Below are 20,349 nucleotides of genomic sequence, written 5' to 3' on the forward strand. Positions count from 1 at the left end.
GAAAGTATGTTTTATTGTTTGTACATGTCTTTTAAAGGTATGGTTCTGTTGCTATTTTTAGTTGCATCAAGGACATAAACAAAGAGCAACTCATTTTTGCTTCGCCAAGCCAGTTAGCTCAATTCTACAAACACCAACAAACTTCTATGTTCATAGACAAACAGTTCATGCTATAAATTAAACGATACCTTTACAAACATGTGACTACTCAGTCATGTATTCGGCTACAGGAAAGCTTTAATCAGGATAAAACTGTATATTGAAAGCTAACAAACAGCAGTGACAGCATCTAAACACTTAATAAAAAAATAATACCATTCATAAATGTCCTTTAAAAGCCGCAATTGCAGCTTGACCCTCTTCATCTGGGTCTGATTCGGGCTCAATTTGATACAGCAATATAGACGCTATTATTTACATTTTCACATAAGCAACGGATATATGGAAGGCCGTTTCAGCATAAAAACGTTCCAGCGTTACTCGTCGTAATTATATTTTTACTAGTAACAATTAAATTAAAGAGCTCTATAATTTAATTTGTACTAGTAACAATTACAATTGTGCAAAAACAATTGTGTTGTTTTTGAAATGAGTGCTCGTTGCCGCTGTTATCAGAGGCGCGCGTGCAACAGGGTTCTCGGCGATCGTGCACACTGCGCAGTCTTCACACGGATGAGCGCTTCAATCTATCGCTGTTGCGGGGACTCTCTATTCGTTACTTCGAAATCACAAAACAAAACACACATAAACGTGTCCCTGCTCTTGATATACAATCACTGATGAACATCTTTGGTTTTAATGAAAAAAAAAAAAAAAAGATTAGAACCGAGAACCTCTTGAATCCCAAGCGGTTATAGACCTTATGTAGCCCCGCCCCTTTTCAGCGCTGCGCTCGTTGTCTTTTGACTTCCGGCTTGTATTTCCACAGCGATCTTATGTATTTATGAATGAACTGCTCATTTTAAAATCCTCCCGTTCTACTGACATTTGTTAAGACACCCGCTTTAAACATTACAATGCTCATGATAACTTTTGTTAACTCTACAACATGTAAATCCACTTCACCAGCTAATTATTCTTCAACAGCAATGCCATAGAAATGTACAGGGCTACCGCGAAAACGGAAGTTCAAAGACAATATTCTAAAGATGGCGGCACGCATGTTTCTCTGGAAAATAAGGTCTATACTGCCACTGGTCCATCAAGACACTCGATAATCAAAGGCGGATATTCGTATTTATTAACTAATATACATACTCTCGAGACACACAACGTATTAAATTATAGCAGATGTAGGGACACTATCATATTTTAACACATTCATAATTTTAATATCATATTATTATTATTATTGTAATAATACAATTACCCCCCCCCCCCCCATACACACTCTTGTCCCACCCACTTTTTAAAACAAAGAAAAATCATCTCAGGCATCATTTTAATTTTGCTTTAATGTGAACATGATTAATATGTTACCTAAGTCTGTAAAATATTTCAGGATACTTTAGAACCACGCTACAGGGCTTTTATTTTGAAACGCACTTTTGTAGGCGGGAAATCTGCAATCTGTTTTGCATCTCATGAATAGGAGTTTTTACTAGTAATAATACAATTATAGAGCTCTGTAATTAGAATTGAATTAAAGAGCTCTCTAATTCAGTTTTTACTAGTAACAATTACAATTAGAGAGCTCTACACTGTAAAATCCAATAAGTAAACCTTACTTAAAAAAAAGCATGCAGACCGATTGCCTTGAACAAACCAAGTAAGGTGAAATAGGAATAATATGTAGAACTAACAAGTGCCTGTCTAGTATAAGAGAGTTCCAGTAACTTAAAACAAATTTGTACCCTTGTGATTTGTACCTTAAGAGACCAGTTTTGTACCTTTATTTAACAGTAACAAAAATTGACTCTTCAAAAAGGGGACAAAATTGGCTTTGACAGCGTACAATCGTTGACTATAATGATAATATATATATATTACACACACACACACACACACACACACACACTGAATTAAAATCAGAATTTATTAAATCCTTTTCATTTTCACATTTTACAACATTTCATTTTAAACACATTTTTAAACATTTCATATGAGTCCATCTTGCCAGGTGTTAAAAAGTAACACTGAAGCAGTGTTAAAGTTAATGAGATAATTGATTGATGATTGAGTGATGATTGACAATTAGTGGAGACACCTGATGTTAATAAGCAGAATCACTGAAGGAAAGAGAGAAAAAAGGTGTTAATTAATGATTTATGAATGTTTCATTTCAAGTCACCATGAAAGAGGTCAGCGTTTGCTTTAGTTGGGCTCTTGACTCTTTTCCTTTTATTATTAAGTGTTCTCTGGCTGCTCCAACTTTTGTTATGGTCAGTGAAAATATGATCTGGTCACAATATAATTTGATGATGATATAATCATCATGTGATGGCCTGATGTCATTTAGAGTCTAAATCTCTGACAGTGTGTTTGATGTGTAGCTTTAGTATTAATGATTATAGTACTGTGATTTTACAGCTTGAGATCCAACAATAGTATGACCTTTTTTTTTTTTAAAGAATAACACATTATGCACTGAAGCTTCAGTGTTTAAACACACACAGACATCAAGAATCAGCATCTGATTTTCAAGAACGGTGACGATAAATAAATACAAAATACTGACAAACAGATCAACTCTGAACATCACAAAACAAGCTACTGTCACAACAAAACAACAGAAAAATAAAAGCAAACATGAACAATCTACGGAAATTACAGGACAATTCAGCTGCATAATTTATTCATGCAGCAATGCATGATGGGAGCCATGGATGAGTTTTGATTGGTGGCTCCCATCATGCACTGCAACATGAAGCACTTTGATTGTCACCATTGTTGAGGGTCATGTGCTGATTCTTGATGTCTGTGTGTGTTTCAAAAAAACCCTTCAGATTATAAAAGCTCTGCTGGATCTCAAGCGGTAACAGAGATTTACTATAAAGAAATAATATAACATCTATATCACCAGTTAGTACTGGATGTCACCAATGAATCTGGCCTTTTCACAATGAGAAAACAAAACCATCATGACTGTGCTTCCCAAAGCATTGTAAACCTAAATTGATCAACTTTGGCTCACAGCACTTTTGGGAAACAAAGCTCAGATCATAGTTTCTCTGGCCATAACAAATGTGCTCTACAAACACAAAGTTGGAGCAGCCAGAGCTAAATTAATGTTAATAAATAGAGTCAAGAGCCCAACTAAAGGAAATGCTTTTCACCATCATGGTGACTTCAAACTAAACTTTCATTAAAACATTAACATCTAAACATCTGTTTATTCTCAGTAAGAACTTTTGTTGATGTATGACAGAAATCAAATCAAACTGGTTAATAATAAGTGTAATAATGTTTAATGGCTGGAAGTCAGTTGTAGTTGTTGTGTCTCTCTCTTTTTCTCTTGTTGTTTCTTCAGTGATTCTGTTTATTATCATCAGGTGTCTCCACTAATTGTCAATCATCACTCAATCATCAATCAATTATCTCATTAACTTTAACACTGCTTGAGTGTTACTTTTTAACACCCGGCAAGATGGACTCATATGGAATGTTTAAAAATGTGTTAAAAATGAAATGTTGTAAAATGTGAAAATGAAAAGGATTTAATAAATTCTGATTTTAATTCAGTGTGTGTGTGTGTGTGTGTGTGTGTGTGTGTAAAATATATATATATCTCATTATAGTCAACGATTGTACGCTGTCAAAGCCAATTTTGTACCCTTTTTGAAGGGTCAATTTTTGTACTGTTAAATAAAAGTACAAAATTGTCACCAAAGGTACAAAACTGATCTCTTAAGGTACAAATAACAAGGTGACAAATTTGTACCTTTGTACCATTGTACCCCTAAAGGTATAATTATGTACTTTGTTTTCTGAGAGTGAAAGGCAATCCAGTTTACTTGTTTAAACCATACAAACCGATTGGCTTAAAAAATAACAAGTAAGTGTTACTCATTTGAGTAACGCTTACTTGGTTTTTTTAAGGCAATCGGTTTGCATGGTTTTAACAAGTAAACTGGATTGCCTTTGAAGTAAAGTAAACTCGGTAATTCCAAGTTGTAAGCAGAAAACATCAGCTTAGCACAACTTGCATAAATGAGTTAGGAATACTCACAAAGGGTATTTTACTTGAAATGATTTAGTTGTTTAAAATAGTAATTCTGAGTAGTCTATACTAAGACAAGTAGGCTACATCTAATCTTAATAATCTCTGATTAAGTATACGATATAAATTTGTTTTAAGTTACTGGAACTCTCTTGTAAGTGTACAATACTAGACAGGCACTTGTTAGTTATACATACTATTCCTATTTCACCTTACTTGGTTTGTTCAAGGCAATTGGTTTGCATTCTTTTTTAAAGTAAGGTTTACTTATTGGATTTTACAGTGTGCTTTTTTTAAGTAAGGTTTACTTATTGGATTTTACATTGTACAATATATACGGTGAATAACTGTAATAGATCTAATGGTACATTTAATGTAATTTTGCGGAAAATACCGTTAAATTCACAGTTTTTGGAAGTGAAAAATAACAATTCATTGTAAAATTTACAGTGAAAAACCGTAAACTGACATTCCCACAGTTCCCCGCGTACCACTTCACATTTGACATATTTTCGTTGAAATAACTCTGTTTCTTCTTAGTTTTTCTCATTTTTTTTCTAATCAGTTATGTACATTAGGGTTTTATGTTACATCTAATGTTGTTAAATTAATGTTTATTGCATTTTTAAAATTTCTTGCATGTTACCATGATGGTGTTTAGTGTGTGTGTGAATGACACTGTGTGCGCCTTCTATACGTTAGTGTTGTTCTTCTCAACTTGTGGAAAAGCTGCTTGTGATGAAGTTTGATTCATCATGTGACTCTCATCACCACTGTGTTTGGTGACGGTTAGTGTACTTCATTAGGTTGATAAGTTAACATTATATCAGTTAATGAAATATGTTATTTTACCGTAAATTTAACAGGCTTTATTTTTTTTACGTTGCTACTGTATTTTTTACAGTAAAGTTCTGGCAACCACAGCTGCTGGTTTTTTACCGTAAATTTTACTGGGATTTTTTTTACAGTGTAGGCTATGTCATTCAATAACCTGTCACATATAAAAAGTCTTCTCTACAAACAATGGTAACGTTAAAACATTTAATTAATGTTTAAAATATTATTTAAGGGCCTGTTAATGTTTAATAGCTGGTTTGCTGCTCGTCGATGTTTGATTGATAAACTGGGAAATGCTGTTATGTGACGAAATCTATTTTTCAAACTCCCATGTTTATCACAAGATTAAATCCAGTTAGATAAGTTAATAGAGCTATTCACCTAATTATAATTGAGTTATTATAATTCTAATTATTGAGGCTTTCTGTTCAATCTTGAATAACGTGATGCTTCCATACAGCATCTGTATCCGGTATATAACTGTTACTGTTCCCATAACAGAGAGCACTTTTTCTCTGGAATTTTTAAATGGCGCATAAAATATAATAGTTTGGCTTGGCTTGACACACAGTCTAATGGTCTAACGAGATATAGATTTTTAACCTCGTTTTACTGTACCATTGTTTAACCATCTACTTCCTTTGTAAGCTAATGCAGGACAAGACCGTCCCGATTGTAAAGCAAAACGTGATTGGTTGTAGCGAGAGTGTGCTGCGATTGGTCAGCGCCATGTGGCCGTTATCTGATTGGCTTGAGTAGTCGGTGGGTGGAGTCGACCTATTTGTGGATTTGTCTGAGGTCTTGACGCTAGAATTGTGTCAGAATCCACAAATGCACAGGTGGTGATTCACAAATAAATGCAGGCAGCGTTGTGCTTGTGACATAAAAACATATTTGTGAATATGTTTTTTTATTAGCAAATCTCATTTTATTTATTTGTGAATTTAATTCATTTTTGTGAAAGTCCTAACATATATTTGTGGATCTCATTCTATTCATTTGTGTATATGATTATTTTTTTGTGAATATCTTTACATTTATTTGTGGATCATAATCTATTTATTTGGTATTTTGCTACAATTCTATCTCCATAAACAGATGGTAAGGGGTGTGGAGTTTCCGGACGCTTCAGCGAATCATGATACACTGGGCCAATTAACCAATCTGAGCACATTGCGTATTTCGGAGGGAGTGGTTTCATAGAAGCAGGAAGTCAAACGAGCCGTTCATATGAGAGTGGAAACAGAGGTGTAGAATAAGACATGTTAAACTGTGCCCTAAAAACACAACCAAGCCTAGAAAAAAACACTGAACCACCCCTTTAATGTCTTTGGGTGTGTCTAAACCATAGACTGTAAAAAAAGATGGACGACGCGACGCCGCTTCCTTCCATTGTATTGAACTGAAGCCAAAATGGGCCGATGAATGGGCGCTGACATGTTACGCAAAAGTTTGGATCCTGGGCATGCGCAGAAGGAATCGTCAGTGGAGCCCGGAGGCGGAGTCGCGGTATCAAACTTCCGCCCTGACGACTGCGTCATCATTCATGTATTTTAAAAAGACTATAAAAATTATACACAATTTAAAATTCTACCTATAAAATTATAGGCTATTCTGTTTCTAGAGCAATAATATTTTTGAAACAGCAAATTCAGTAGATAAAATCAATATAATATGCCACTAGAAACAACTCTAAATTGTCAGAAACGGTCCTGCCATTTTAAATCAAGTTCAACTAACGTTACAGGAGATCGATTGCTGTAATTAGAGTAAGCTATCATTAGTTTTGTCCTGCTAATTATTATTTTATCCCCATAAAAATAATAAGTAACTGCCAGATAACGATCACCTGCTTTTTCCCGACATGGTTAACATTAGGTGCGTTATCTTAACTAATAACATTTATTAATTAGCTCATGAAGCTCACATTTAATGTTACAGAAAAAAAGTTCAGTGATCCGTCAGATCCTGTAGGTCGATTAGTACAGTTTACTGCTGAACAACTCATTTTGTTGGTGTTAAATAACAAAGAAATAAAAAAAAATTAACAGTTAGTACATCTTCAATCTCCCCTCGAATCTCCGACAGTCCTCAGACAACCTGTCAATCAACTGCTCATGACGACACGCCCCGTTTTTATAGCATCAAATTGCTAAAATATAAATCATCACAAAAACGAACAATTGAATATATATATCCAAAGGTGGGTAATCCAGGGGTCAAAGAGTAAAAGTCCTGCCATATTTTTATTCTACCCACTGAAGCATTAATGAGATAATTAAGTGATAAATTGAGTGATGATTGACCATTATTGAAGACACCTGATGATAACAAGCAGAATCACCAAAGGAGAAAATCACAATTTTTAAGTTACCATCATCGAGGTTAGGGTTTGTTTTAGTTGAGCTCTTGACTCTTGACTTTTTAATATTAGAATTTGTCTGGGCAGTTTTAACTGCATTAAAACCAACCAGACAAGCGAAGTTAGCCCCTTAACTGTCACAGTCCCGCTGGCCAGACGCCTCCCGACCAGCACACCCTTGTTTAGCACATGGTTTAGCCCAGATGAAATGAACACTACTCAGTGTGCACACTACAGGCTATTAAATGTAACACTGAATTGGTCTTGAAGTTAATGAGATAATTAGGTGATAACGAGCAGAATCACTGAAGGACAGAGAAACAAAAAGAACTACAACTTGAGCCAGGGCCTTCGATGAAATCAACTGAAGATAAAAGACATTAAATCTCTGAAGATCTGATTAAACAACTCCACAAACAGCATTACCAGCTTCACTTATTACTAACCAGAATGACTTTATTTCTGTCACACATCTACAAAAGTTGTTATTGATAATTACCAGAGGTTTAGATCTTGATGATTTGTTGAAAATAATAGTTTGGTTTGATGTCACCATGATCGAGGTCAGTCTTTGCTTTAGTTAGTCAGTTTTACTCTTGACTTTTTTAGTGTTAGTTTATCTATGGCTGTTGTAGCTGTTTGTTATGCCAATAATGACAAAATTACGGTGGCTGAGAGAGCTCAACGTGCTACAAATTAAGAAAACATCTTCATCAGTTTGACAACACACGCGCTGCAAACTCCACATTTTCTTTATTTGCAGCACGTTTCACTATTTGTAAGTGTTGTGGAGTTTGCAAGCATGTGTTGTCAAACTGATGATGTTTTCTTTATTTGCAGAGCATTGAGCTCTCTCGGCCACCGTACAAAACAAAATGGGGTCAGCTGCTTTATGATAAGAATATGATTGTCATATAATGGCTTAATTCACGGATCTAATATATGACTAAAATGTTAAGTTTGTATTAGATCTGTTCTAGAAACACAATGATAAAACGGTTTTAATCAGAAAAGCTGAATGAGTTTTAAAACACATTGAACACTAAATACTTTAAAACTCCAGCAGAACTTTTTCACACACAGACATCTACAATCAGCGTATGAATCTCAACAATGGTGATATGATTCATGCCGCAATGCATTCTGGGTGCATAATGAAAAAAAAAGCAGCATTGTAGCATGAAGCATGTCACCGTTGTTGAGATTCATACGCTGATTCTTGATGTCTGTGTGAGAGGAAGTTCTGCTGGAGTTTTAAAGTGTTTACTGTATAATGTGTTTCAAAACTCATTAAGTTTTTCTGATTAAAAGTAAATAATAAAACAAAGTTTATAAGATATTGCTCATATTAAATTCAGTCATAAGATCAGTGAATTAAGCCACTACACAATGATTATATTCATATCGTGACGCAGCCACAGCATCTGATTGTGTTTTCTCTTGATTTTCTTGCTATAACTAATTCAGTTACAGCAACCAGAGAAACTCTAACATTACAAAGACAAGTCAAACTACCCAACTAAAGAAAACACTGATCACTATGATGGTAACATAAAAACCCTCAAACAAATTTCAATAAAACATCAACAACAAAAAAACTATCTCTTCATTCTCAATAAGAGCTTCTGTATATGGAGTTGTTTAATCCTCTGCTGAGATCTGGAGAGATTTAATGTCTTCTTTTATCTAAGGCTGCAGCTGAAGTCAGTTGTAGTTCTAATATTTTTGTTTTTCTGTTCTTGTGTTTCTCTTTCCTTCGTTCATTCTGCTTGTTAACAGCAGCTATCTTCAATAATTCTCAATCATCACTTAATTAATTAATTAATTAATTATCTCATTAACTCCAACACTGATTCAGTGTTACATTTAACAGCCTGTAGTGTGCACTCTGAACAATGTTCATTTCATCTGGGCTAAACCATGTGGCCCTACATGGGTGTGCTGGCTGGGAGGCGTCCTGCCAACGGGATCGTGACAGTTAAGAGGTTAAAAGATGATCAGGTGTTGGTTATGTTATTACATGATCATTATTTGATCTGAACTCATTCAGAGCCCAATATCTGAGTTAGATTTACATTATTAATTACAGCACAAAATCAACTTTATCAATACGTAAAAAAAAAAAAAAGGTTTTTTCAAACACGCAGACATCAAGAATCATCCTGTGAATCTCAACAGTGGTGGCCATCATAAAGCATGTTGCAATGCATTCTGGGTGAAACCAATCAAAATACATCCATGCCTCCCATCATGCATTGCTGTATGAATAAATTATGAGTTGAATTGTCTTAGTAATTTTCTTTATTCTCACTATTAAAATGTTGCTGTTTTTTTAGTAGCTTGTTTTCTAATGTTCAGAGTTGATCTGTTGATCAGAATATGTTTCTTGTCACCGTTGTTGAGATTCACAGACTGATAGTTGATATCTGTGTGTGCCTACAGCTTTGTTGATAAGGACAAAAAAAAAAACAACAAAAAAAAAAAACACCTGTACTGTAAAAGCTGATCTTGTACTGTATAATCACAGTGCTGCTGTCAATAGTGTAAATCAGAGAATTGGGCTCCTAATGAGTTCAGTGATTCAGTTCAAATAATGTTTATGTAAAAACATAACCAACAACACCTGATCATCTTTTAATTTTGCTTGTCTGGTTGGTTTTAATACAGTTAAAACTGCCCAAATAAAATCTAACATTATTAAGTCAAGGGTCAAGAGCTCAAATAAAACAAACCCTGATCTCGATGATGGTAACTTAAAAATTGTGATTTTCTCCTTTGGTGATTCTGCTTGTTATCATCAGGTGTCTTCAATAATGGTCAATCATCACTCAATAATCACTTAATTATCTCATTAATGCTTCATTGGGTATAATAAAAATATGGCAGGACTTTTACTCTTTGATCCCTGGATTACCCACCTCTGTATATATCAGCGTGATAACAACTACCTTAAATGACCAAAACCGTCTTTCAGAAAGTTTTATTTGAAGCAGAATTTATTTTTAAGTTTTCACTGAAGTCTCATTCGACTGCATTGAGAGGGCGGGGTTTATGACCTGTACTGCATCCAGCCTCCAGGGGGCGATCAAAGAGCCCGCAGCTTCACTTTTCAGGACATGTGAGACACACGTCTAAACTTTTTTCCCGGTCTAAACTTTTTTCCCCACAATGCTTAAAAATTTAAATTGTCTGATCTGTGGCCTGAAGGTTCTGTTGGTAAAAATAACTTAACAATGAACAGCAGGTTTCGGTCAGTGAAGGAACAAGACTATCAGTTTTCTTTTTGATGGTATACACCATATCACCTGAATGCTTTTGTTTATGGTTTCCTTTGTAACAAATTATGTGTTTTTATAAACACTGTTACAAAGACCACAAACTTAACATAAAAAGCAAGAGTAAAACTGAACTCAACTAAATGAAACATCAATCAAACATTTTCCATAAATATCAACATCTAAACCTGTTAATTCTCAAAAAGAACAGTAGACAAATGACAGAAATAAAGTCAGTCTGGTTTATAATAAGGCCCCGTCCACACGGAGACGCGTTTCAGTGAAACCGCACAAATGTTTTATCGGATAGGCATTTCGTCCACGCAGATCCGGCGTTTTCGAAAGGTGAAACCAGTATTTTTTGAAACCGGGTCCCAGAGTGGAAAAATTTGAAAACGCCATCTTGGCATTGTCATGTGAACGGGGCAATCCGTGGCTGGAAAATGCTGCCTTCTGAGGACACATTTCAAGGTAGTAAGGCATCAAGGCACGTCCGAATCCAATGTTAGCTTCACTTCCTCTCTCATGAGATACCTTCCTCAGATCGATTTTTGAAGGAAGCATAGATGTATCCTTAGCTGCCTTTGATATCCCACAATCCTGTGCTTTCCATTCTGTGACAGTTGAGCTAGAAAAATAAAGATGGCGTCCGAAAGTTGCGTTTGCTGCTCAGTTTGTGTATAAATGTATGATTTTGACCAACAAATTTCAATTTTGATATCATTTCTATCGAGAAATTACTGCTGCAATAATTAAATATTTGTTTAGTTCTCACCAAAGCTCACGCTATATTGCTGTAGATCATTAAACTGCCTCAGAAGTCTGTCCGAAATCAATTTCGTGAGGTACCTTCATGCACAAACGCTGCCGTACAAGTCATTCTCTTATAAGACAGCGAGGCAGCAAGACAGCTACCTCGGTTTTCGGACGCAGCCCGTATATTTTCTGAAACGATGATGTCATCACCCCACGTGTGGACCCTAGTCAGACGCGCTAACACCACAAAACAGCACCAACAACAGCAATAGCAGACTCTACATGCTTGCGTTTGTGCTGCAGAAGCTACTGAACCAAAATAAAGTATTATTTCTAAGCTTTGCTAAAGTTTGTATTCAGCGCGCAAGGTTTATGCGCATGCTCCAAGTCTTCTTCGCTGCTTTAAGTGCATTTCTGTGGCAGAATTACAGCACCACATAATGGTCTGACATGTATACTACATCATTTTGAGTCGTTTCAGTGGTTTCGTGTGGACAAAGATATTTTTTGAGATGAGGAAAAAAAAGATTGGTTTAGGGTAAGCTCTGGCTTTGTGTGGACGTAGCCTTAATGTCTTTTCAGTTGATTTCATCTAAGGCTGTGGCTGAAGTCAGTTGTAGTTCTTGTGTTTCTCTTTCCTTCAGTGATCCTGCTTGTTATCATCAGCTATCTTCAATAATCAAACAATCATCACTTAATTAACCACTTAAGTACCTAATTAACTCTAAAGGTGATGATACACATTGCAACTTTTTGAGCAATGTTGCCGTCAACGGGCAACCTGTCTCTCAGGGCAACTAATTAGAGCAACAGACAGTTGATAGCAACTAATCAGAGAGGAGCAAATCTATTGCCAACCCAATACATACTTTTTTATAAACACTTGTTAGGCAATTTATTTCAACTTTTCAAATATTTTCTACATTTTTATTAAAAACAAATGCCTTTTTGATCTGAGTTGTGATAGGAAAAGGGAGGAGAAGAGCGAGTTCGCAAAAGGCGGATTCGAACCTGCGTCGATCGCATCAAAAGCTACATGTGCCATACGCCCTACAGCCTACGCTACTACAGACATTTAACAGACCCTGTCTTTTTAATATTTAACTGAAAACATTCAAAGACTTAATTACAGCTTGCACCCATTACTTGGACAGTTGTTGGTATTTTAATCAATATAGGAGTTAAATTCCTTGTTTTGATTTGACGCATGACAAATTACTAGCGTAAAAAGATGTAAGTTCACACTCCTTTTCTCCACTCCACTGCCACCATCTTGTTTGATTTTTTTCTGAACTCTCCGAACCGGTCATGTGATCGGCTGCTAACATTCTGATTGTATCCAGATATAAATTTTTATAATGTATCCAGATATAAATTTGGTGCTCATTCTCAGTGGGAAAGTGCTCAAGCAATGTTGCTCAAAATGTTGCCACGAGTATCATCACCTTAACACTGCTTCATTGTTACTTTTAACACCCTGCTGGTGGTTCCCATATAAACATCGGTGTTAATTTAACACAAGGGAATTTACTGTGTTTGCTTCATGAATGTGAGTAGCCTACTAGTGACAGCAGGTTACCAACATGACTAGATAATGACTTCAGTTTCACTGCATTTCTGATGATGTAGGACATTTGGGTTCTGTTGAAAGCAGCCATAAATACAGCCTGAGTAGACGTACAAAACCTGTTAATAAAATCTGCTTTTTATCTCCATCTTTACAGCTACAAAAGCAATAAAACCGATGCCACTATGACTATTCTGGACATTGGCATACCGACAGGATTTGATGTTGATGAAAATTATCTTAAAAAGGTAATGTGATGATAAACTGATGCAGCAATGTCTACATTAGTGTATATTAGTTGGCGTGAGATCTTTCCCCACATTGGACACTTTTAAATCTAGCCTAAAGACTGATTTATTTTCTTTAGCTTATGATGTCGCCTGAATCATATAGGGCGTTTTGAGTGGTTTATGAACTATCTTGCATGTTTTATATTTTATCTTATGTATTTGTTTTATTATCTTTTATTTTTTGTGTAAAATTGTATAGTACTTTGGTACAACACATGTTGTTTTTAAATGTGCTTTATAAATAAACGTGAACTTGAACTTGATAGAAGAGGAATCTAACACACATCTGCAGAAAGACCATAAAACATGTATTAAGATTTTTTCTCTTATCCTCAGTTGTCTTCAAGGAAGGAGAGATATATTCAGAAATCTGAGATGGACAAAGTGCTGTCAGAGCGAGGATCCCTCATCCTCTACTTAGATAAGGTATTTCAACAGACTGAGTTGCTCGATGATGTCAAAAAGAGATTTGTTTTCTTTTGATCAGGAAACCATGTGTTTTGCTTATCACAGTATATAGAGTGCAACCATCGAGTTCCGGAAATAAAAAAAAAAAACACCAATCAGAGAGTCAAAACAACCAAAGTGCACCAAAAGATCATGGCTTATAACGCTTTAACAAAGACTTTTTTTTTAATTCCTATGGGAGAAATGAAAAAAAGTGGGTAGGTGCTAATGCACTCTGTTGAATTTTCGATTCTGATTGGCTGACAGATGTTCCAAAATTCTCATTGACTGTAAGGCCATATAGTTCCACATAACTGCATATTCACCTGTTTGTACATTACAGACTGCATATCCGAATCCTATTTCACATGATAATTTAGGCAGAAGAAGATGTGTAAATTGAACTTATAGATTTAGTCTATCAGCTATGCAAAAGGAATTGTTGTCCTCCAGGCGCACTGGCAATGTTGTATAAACGCTTGGACTGAGGGAACGGATGCCTCTGTCTCTTGGGAGGAGAACAGAGGTCGCTGGTACCTGAGACAAGATTGAAAAGGTTATAACCCTGTGGCTGACGAGGGAAGCGAATTATGGGTGTACTCGACCCAAGGCAATTGCCAAAGGCCAAAGTGCAGAGCAAACGACCCAGAATCTGATTGGTGCGTTTGGCTTGACCATTAGTTTGAGGATGGAACCCTGACGAAAAACTGGCCGAATTGTCTCTCGGGGTCAGGCGTTATTAGTATGGGAGCTGTGGTGAACAGCTCCTTGAGCTTATCGAACGTGTGTTGAGCGGATTTGGTCCAATCGAAATGAGTCTTAGACGAGGTGAGAGCAGTCAAGGGAGCTGCGACTAGACTGAAATTAGAGATGAACCGACGGTAAAAATTTTCAAACCCCAAAAATCAGTGGAGTGCAGTTCGAGAGTCAGGAATGGGCCATTCGATGATCTCACGTACCTTGGCAGGGTCCATACTTATGCCTTCGGCCAGAGGTGGAGATTCCAGGGGTCAGAAAGTAAAAGTCCTGCCATATTTTTATTCCACCCACTGAAGCATTAATGAGATAATTAAGTGATAAATTGAGTGATGATTGAGCATTATTGAAGACACCTGATGATAAAAAGCAGAATCACCAAAGGAGAAAATCACAATTTTTAAGTTACCATCATCGAGGTCAGGGTTTGTTTTAGTTGAGCTCTTGATCCTTGACTTTTTAATATTACATTTTGTTTGGGCAGTTTAAACTGCATTAAAAACAAACAGACAAGCAAAGTTAAAAGATGATCAGGTGTTGTCTCTGAGTTAGATTTACATTATTGATTACAGCAGAACTGTGATTCTACAGCACAAGATCAGCTTTTACAATACATTTTTTTAAGAGTTCTGATTTAAAAAAAAAAAAAAAAAAAGCAGAGCTCATTTAAACACACAGACATCAAGAATCATCCTGTGAATCTCAACAGTGGTGGCCATCATAAAGCATGTTGCAGTGCATTCTGGGAGCCACCAATCAAAATTCATCCATGGCTCCCATCATGCATTGCTGCATGAATAAATTATGAGCTTAATTGTCTTAGTAATTTCATTTATTCTCACTATTAAAATTTTGCTGTTTTTCTGTGACTTTTTAGTAGCTTGTTTTCTAATGTTCAGAGTTGATCAGAATATGTTGCTTGTCACCGTTGTTGAGATTCACAGGCTGATACTTGATGTCTGTGTGTGCCTAAAATAATTTTTATTTTATTTTATTTTATTTTTTTTTTGTGATAATGACAACTTTTTTTTAAAAAAAATTTTGTATCGTATAAGCTGATCTTCTGCAGAATCACAGTGCACACGTGCTGTAGATCAGATCGCTTGTCCAGCCTGACAGCCAATTCCACCAGCTGATCAAATCCAGCGGGGACTTCACGCGCATAAATCTCATCCTTGAGATCGGGGTTCAATCCTTTCCACTCGTTTCCAGAAATCCTTAACACGTTTCCAGAAAACGAGCAGTCAAAGCAGATTCACTCCACTCACTACATTGTAAAATCCAATAAGTAAACCTTACTTAAAAAAAGCATGCAAACCGATTGCCTTGAATAAATTAAGTAAGGTGAAATAGGAATAGTATGTAGAACTAACAAGTGCCTGTCTATACACTTTGTGAGTATTCCTAACTCATTCATGCAAGTTATGCTAAGATGAAGTTTTCTGCATACAAGAAAACCATGCAAACCGATTGCATTAAAAAAAACAAACAAGTAAGCGTTACTCATTTGAGTAATGCTTACTTGTTTTTTTAAGGCAATTGGTTTGCATGGTTTTAACAAGTAAACTGGATTGCCTTTCACTCTCAGAAAACAAAGTACATAATTATACCTTTAGGGGTACAATGGTACAAAGGTACACATTTGTACCCTTGTGATTTGTACCTTAAGAGACCGGTTTTGTACCTTTGGTGACAATTTTGTACTTTTATTTAACAGTACAAAAATTGACCCTTCAAAAAGGGGACAAAATTGGCTTTGACAGCATACAATCGTTGACTATAATGAGATATATTTTACACACACTGAATTAAAATCTGAATTTATTAAATCCTTTTCATTTTCTCATTTTACAACATTTCATTTTAAACACATTTTTAAACATTCCATATGAGTCCATCTTGCCGGGTGTTAAAAAGTAACACTGAAGCAGTGTTAAAGTTAATGAGATAATTGATTGATGATTGAGTGATGATTGACAATTAGTGGAGACACCTGATGATAATAAGCAGAATCACTGAAGAAACAACAAGAGAAAAAGAGAGAGACACAACAACTACAACTGACTTCCAGCCATTAAACATTATTACACTTATTATTAACCAGTTTGATTTGATTTCTGTCACACATCAACAAAAGTTCTTATTGAGAATTAACAGATGTTTAGATGTTAATGTTTTAATGAAAGTTTAGTTTGAAGTCACCATGATGGTGAAAAGCATTTCCTTTAGTTGGGCTCTTGACTCTATTTATTTACGTTAATTTATCTCAGGCTGCTCCAACTTTGTTTTTGTAGAGCACATTTGTTATGGCCAGAGAAACTATGATCTGAGCTGTGTTTTCCAAAAGTGTTGTGAGGCAAAGTTGATCAATTTAGATTTACAATGCTTTGGGAAGCACAGTCATAATGGTTGTGTTTTCTCATTGTGAAATGGCCAGATTCATTGGTGACATCCAGTATTAACTGGTGATATAGATGTTATATTATTTCTTTATAGTAAATCTGTTACTGCTTGAGATCCAGCAGAGCTTTTATAATCTGAAGTGTTTTTTTTTGAAACACACACAGACATCAAGAATCAGCATATGACCCTCAACAATGGTGACAATCAAAGTGCTTCATGTTGCAGTGCATGATGGGAGCCACCAATCAAAACTCATCCATGGCTCCCATCATGCATTGCTGCATGAATAAATGATGCAGCTGAATTGTCCTGTAATTTTTGTAGATTGTTCATGTTTGCTTTTATTTTTCTGTTGTTTTGTTGTGACAGTAGCTTGTTTTGTGATGTTCAGAGTTGATCTGTTTGTCAGTATTTTGTATTTATTTATCGTCACCGTTCTTGAGAATCAGATGCTGATTCTTGATGTCTGTGTGTTTAAACACTGAAACTTCGGTGCATAATGTGTTATTCTTTAAAATAAAAAAAAAAAAAGTCATGCTATTGTTCAATCTCAAGCTGTAAAATCACAGGACTACAATAATTAATACTAAAGCTACACATCAAACACACTGTCAGAGATTTAGACTTTAAACTAGTGATGGGATTTATGGCTCTTTGAGGGGATCCGGATCTTCGCAATCCGTTCCTTTCAAAGAGCTGTCAAAAGACCGTAAGAGGTAAGAACGGCTCTTTTGGCTCTTTTTATATTTTAGTCAGTTTTAAGAAGCCAGCTTGGGGGCATCTCAGTTTATCCTGGAAATAATCACTGGGAGGAATGATGAGGTGAGATTTGTAGTCAAATAATTAAAACTCGGATATCACACACCAATATCTGAGTTTGAATTATTCTGAAATATTGATTATTACCTCATTTGTCATGTGTGGACTATATTCCATAGGGTTGCACAAATGCCTCTGCTTAGACAGTGACATCACTATTTTGGATTTACCTTTAGTACAAAGTGTGTGTGTGTGTGTGTGTGTGTGTGTGTGTGTGTGTGTGTGTGTGTGTGTGTGTGTGTGTGTGTGTGTGTGTGTGTGTGTGTGTGTGTGTGTGTGTGTGTGTGTGTGTGTGTGTGTGTGTGTGTGTGTGTGTGTGTGTGTGTAAAGCTACGTTGACTTATGTTATTCATACAATACCTACTCACAAATGAACTTGTTACGTTCCCCTTCTAGTCTAGGAGTTAGAAGGGAAGGCAACAAAAGAAAATAAGATAACTTATTAGAAAAGGTAACGCAAGGATGAAAAAAAAAAGAAAACGTGGAGGACACACTTCAGCCCTCAGTCTCAGAGGGAAAACACAACACCACTTTAAGGGAAAGTCTAAATGTTTATTTCCTTATACCAAAAAGAGCTTGCCAGAAGGAGAACATGAGGGAATAAATTCTCAGGAGAGAGTATACCTAAAACAACAAACAAAACTGGAGCTAACTAAGGTTTAGAGAATCTACTTACCCTACTCAAAAACAAAGATGAAAAAACAACAACACAAACTTCCCTGAGCTCCCTCTTTAAACAATAAACAGGAGAAAACAATTGTACACAAAAAAAAAGGCACTCTCTCCCTACGATTCCCAGATAACCCAATAATGATTGAGTTAAATGATACAATACCTTCTAGTTACCCACACATGGATTAACCCGAAAGCAGGCTAAAGAATGATGCTAGCACACAGAAAAAGTATAGGCCCACACCTAACTCAAAACTGTTAACCCTCAGTCACACACAGTACACTCAGGCAAACAATTTCAGTTTCCACTCTGAGGCTGGGGAGAAGTGTTCCTCAGCGCAGGATCTTCAGAATGCACCATATATACAGCTCTGCTCAGACTCAGGCATGCTCACAACGAGTTGCAGCTGGTGGCAATTAACCTGAGTACGAGAGTGAGGGAGAGAAACAGGGCACAACACAGCACAGGACACACACACAGGGATATGACAGTTACACACCAAAACACTCTGGGACGTAACACCCCCACCACTAAGATTACAGACCAGGGTTCAATAAGGTTTCTGTATCACCACCCCAACATGCACAGCACCTAGGTTTTCATCTCAACAGATCTGGACAGAGCATCCGCCACAATGTTGTCTTTGCCTTTGATGTGCTGGATCTGGAGATTGAAATCCTGAAGCTTGAGAGCCCAGCGCAGCAAACGCTGGTTAGAGGAAGACATGTTGGACAGAAAAGTTAAAGGATTATGGTCTGTATACACAATCACAGGTAGAGCACTACTCCCAAGGTACACCTCAAAATGTTGTACAGCCCACAATAAAGCCAATGCTTCCTTTTCAATTGTGCTATATGATAACTGGCTCTTTGAGAACTTGCGGGAGAAATACGACACAGGGTGTTCAATGCCTTGAGCATCCTCTTGAATAAGGACAGCTCCCGCACCGAAGTGGCTTGCATCTACCTGTAGCTTGAACAACAAATTGAAGTTAGGTGCAGCTAACACAGGGGCATTGCTCAGCAGGTCTTTAGCAGCTTCAAATGCTCGATCACAGCCACGGCTCCAACTAAACACTCTCGTTGTGCTAAGGAGGTCTGTGAGAGGAGCAACTACAGCAGAGAAGTTTCTGCAAAAACCTCTATAGTAGCCTGACATTCCCAGAAACCGGCGAAGCTCACGCTTGTTATTAGGTTTAGGAAACTTAAGAATAGCTTCCACCTTAGCTTCCACAGGCTTCACCCAGCCATGGCCTACCTTTTTCCCTAGGTAGGTTACCGTAGCCTTACCTATCTCACACTTAGACAGGTTTAGGGTTAGCGATGCAAGTTTTAACCTTTCAAAGACTCTCTCCAAGGTTTTAATGTGGTCTTCCCATGACTCAGTATAGACTATGATATCGTCAAGGTAAGCGTCACAATTAGGTACATCACCCAACACAATATGCATCAGCCTCTGAAAAGTGGCTGGTGCATTTCTCATTCCGAAGGCGAGGACAGAGTATTCCAGGAAGTAATCTGGCGTAACGAATGCAGAAACTTCTGCAGCACGGGAAGTGAGAGGCACCTGCCAGTAACCCTTTAATAAGTCAAGTTTTGTAACAAACTTGGCTGATCCCACCCGATCTACGCAATCCTCCATACGGGGGAGTGGAAAAGAGTCAGGCTTCGTTACTGCGTTCACTTTACGAAAGTCAGTACAAAACCGGTATGTGCCATCTGCTTTTGGAACCAATAGACACGGTGAGCTCCATGGGCTCTGACTATGCTGAGCCAGGCCGTGCTGTAACATGTATTCGACTTCGGTTTTCATTATGTGACGCTTACTTGGGTTAACTCTGTAGGAGTGCTGCTTGATTGGTTTAGCGGAGCCTACATTGATGTCATGCTCAAGAACAGTGGTTCTCCCTGGCACATCAGAAAATAGGGGTGAGTACCGATGCATTAGCTGGATAATCTGATCAGACTCAACAGGTTCTAGATGTGAGAGAAAAGAAGGCAGATCT

At 36.8% G+C, this 20,349-nt stretch overlaps 1 protein-coding gene across 1 annotated transcript in view; it reads left to right on the forward strand.

Annotated features, from left to right (window-relative positions):
• LOC137031494 (complement C3-like) overlaps window positions 1-20,349 on the forward strand; it is a 162,281-nt gene that overhangs the window by 118,461 nt on the left and 23,471 nt on the right. The window contains exons 34-35 of the mRNA XM_067402480.1: window positions 13,114-13,204; window positions 13,583-13,672. Coding sequence (XP_067258581.1) covers window positions 13,114-13,204; window positions 13,583-13,672 — 181 coding nt within the window. The remainder of the gene's footprint in view (window positions 1-13,113; window positions 13,205-13,582; window positions 13,673-20,349) is intronic.

This window comes from Chanodichthys erythropterus, chromosome 12 (genome assembly GCF_024489055.1).
Source record: "Chanodichthys erythropterus isolate Z2021 chromosome 12, ASM2448905v1, whole genome shotgun sequence".
NCBI classification, from domain to species: Eukaryota; Metazoa; Chordata; class Actinopteri; order Cypriniformes; family Xenocyprididae; genus Chanodichthys; species Chanodichthys erythropterus.